The sequence below is a fragment of the Gossypium arboreum genome, chromosome 9 (assembly GCF_025698485.1).
Source record: "Gossypium arboreum isolate Shixiya-1 chromosome 9, ASM2569848v2, whole genome shotgun sequence".
Lineage (NCBI taxonomy): Eukaryota > Viridiplantae > Streptophyta > Magnoliopsida > Malvales > Malvaceae > Gossypium > Gossypium arboreum.
The window spans coordinates 7,621,248-7,623,661 of NC_069078.1; the positions used below are offsets into that span (position 1 = coordinate 7,621,248).

Sequence of the window (2,414 nt, forward strand, 5' to 3'; positions counted from 1 at the left end):
AATACTCTGCCTAAATTTATATAAGCCACCTTCATTCCAGATTTATCGATTGCACAACTATTTTGATTAAAAATCATGGAAGGAAAATTGGGAGGTCTTGAAAGAATTGAAGTTATACTTTTGATATTAACTTGAATTTGATTCATTAAACCACCAACCTTTTAAACCACGAGTGTTTAAGTTAAAATAAGAAATTATGTGACATTACCCAATTAAAATTTTGTTGAAATCAACCTTAATATTCCTAATTGTAGGATTAAATTGAATACCCCAATCAAATTCAACCCATTACATTTTTAGAATCAAATTCAATATGCAATACACCAGTACAAGGATTCGGATTCATATTTTTAAACATAGTCCTAATGTAACACATAAATCCTTACCCAACATAGTAAATAGAGACACCACCAACTAAACACTATATGAACAGTGATTAAATCATATATTAATGGGCACGGTTTCTTTCACTTCTGCAGCCTCCAGTGCCACACCATTCTCTTTCACTTCTTTGTCATCTTTACCAGACTGTTCCTTTTCTTCTTTCACAGATTTTTGCTTCTGTTTTTCTTCTTCTTTCCCCGCCTTTAGACGAGCTTCATCCTCAGCCTTCTTCTTTGCTTCCTCCTTAGCATCTTTAATAGCTTCTACCAATCTCTTCAAACAAGTTTCCACATCGTCATAATCAGATTTCGGCATCAAATTCTCCGCAACATCAGCTGGTGTCATATTCGTTTCCCCCAACAATGATTCGATTTCTCCGAACAATGAATGAGAATCAATCTCCAAATAATTCTTCGCAAACACCTTGAATGCATCAAAGCAACAATAAGACAGTTCAATGTGTTTATCCATTCTTCCCCTCCTTATCAATGCCGGATCAAGCTTCTCAACATAGTTTGTTGTAAAAACAATGATTCTTTCACCCCCACAAGACGACCAAAGTCCATCTATACAATTCAAAATTCCCGATAATGTAACCTTACTCTCATTTTTCTCTTCTTCTTTCACCCTTTTGGTGACCGGATCCGAGGGCTCGTCTTCGTTTCCATCTTTCTCTTTCTTCTTCTCCCTTTGGCCTGTGAGATCGATAGAGCAATCAATATCCTCGATCACGATAATCGACTTGCTTGACGTATCAAGCAAAAGCCTTCTCAACTCCGTGTTTTCCTTCACTGCAGTGAGTTCGAGATCATAAACATCGTAGTCCAATAGGTTTGCCATTGCCGCAATCATCGATGATTTCCCAGTCCCCGGAGGACCATAAAGGAGATATCCACGTTTCCAAGCTTTTCCAATCCTGGCATAGTAATCTTTCCCTTTGCTGAACTTGATCAAATCATTCTTGATTTCCTCTTTCAATTTCGCATCCATTGCCAATGTATCAAACGTCGCAGGATGTTCGAACAGGACGTTGCTCCACTTGCTCCTTCGGTATCCGTGCCAGTTCTGGCTCGGATTGTTCGAATAAAGTTTCCGTTTCCGTTTTTTCGTCGCGATTTCCTTGCCTTCCATCATAACATGGCTAATATAAGATTGAGTGATCAATTCTCTATGGCGTTTATGGACTGTAAGCCTGTAATATTTCTTTTCATCATCATTAGGATACCATGAAATCATTTGTGTTGTTGGACGAATTCTGCTAGCAGACCACCAAACTTTAACGCCTTGAAATTCATCAGTAATTTCTTCGTTATAATCCATGCTAAGGACTGGGGATTGGCTATCTTCCACAACATCGGCCTTGAGACGCTTGGCCGATGCCGTTGACTTGTCACTGAGGTAACTTTTGATTCTGGAATAGGCTTCGCTGCGCTTCATCCGTTCGCCAGTGAACTCATCAAAAGTAATTTCGACATAAGGGTATGCAAATCTCACAATTCTATTGAAATACTTTTCAAAAGAGGCTTGAAGATGGTGGGGGAAGAACCGTGTAAAAACGGTATAAACAAGCATCAAAGTTCCCATTGTAGAGCCTAAATGAGACCACATTTCTCCCACCATCGCCATTTTTTCTGAAACTCTTTAAAGTTACTTGGAAGTGTTTTTGAACTTTGGTAACTGCTCTATATATATCGGAATAAAGGACTACCTATTACTTGGTGTTCGAGTTGTAATTTCTATATGATTCATGCCGCAAGTTTCCATACAATTTCCAAAGTGGACCACAGGTATTTCCTTCTCCCATATTTTAATAGATGGTACTATAATTTGTTTGTCTTTATGTAGGCCGCCATTAATGACCATTGGCTCATCATCAGGTAAGGAAAATGGAGAAGGGTAAAAGCAAGGTGAAGTCAGACAATTTGTTGAGAGGAGTAGAAATAAAAGTTTAATTTTTAATAGTTTACATCTATATTATTTTTAAATGATTAAATTAAATTTTTATAATTTTAGGGGATAATTTTATTTTA

The 2,414-nt window shown here is 37.4% G+C and overlaps 1 protein-coding gene across 1 annotated transcript; it reads right to left on the reverse strand.

Moving 5' to 3' along the window:
* Positions 1 to 218: 218 nt before the first annotated feature.
* On the reverse strand, positions 219 to 2,157 carry LOC108454849 (AAA-ATPase ASD, mitochondrial-like). The gene has a single exon (XM_017753448.2). The coding sequence runs from the start codon at positions 2,008 to 2,010 to the stop codon at positions 442 to 444; it is 1,569 nt and encodes a 522-aa protein (XP_017608937.1). The 5' UTR covers positions 2,011 to 2,157; the 3' UTR covers positions 219 to 441.
* Positions 2,158 to 2,414: the final 257 nt, after the last annotated feature.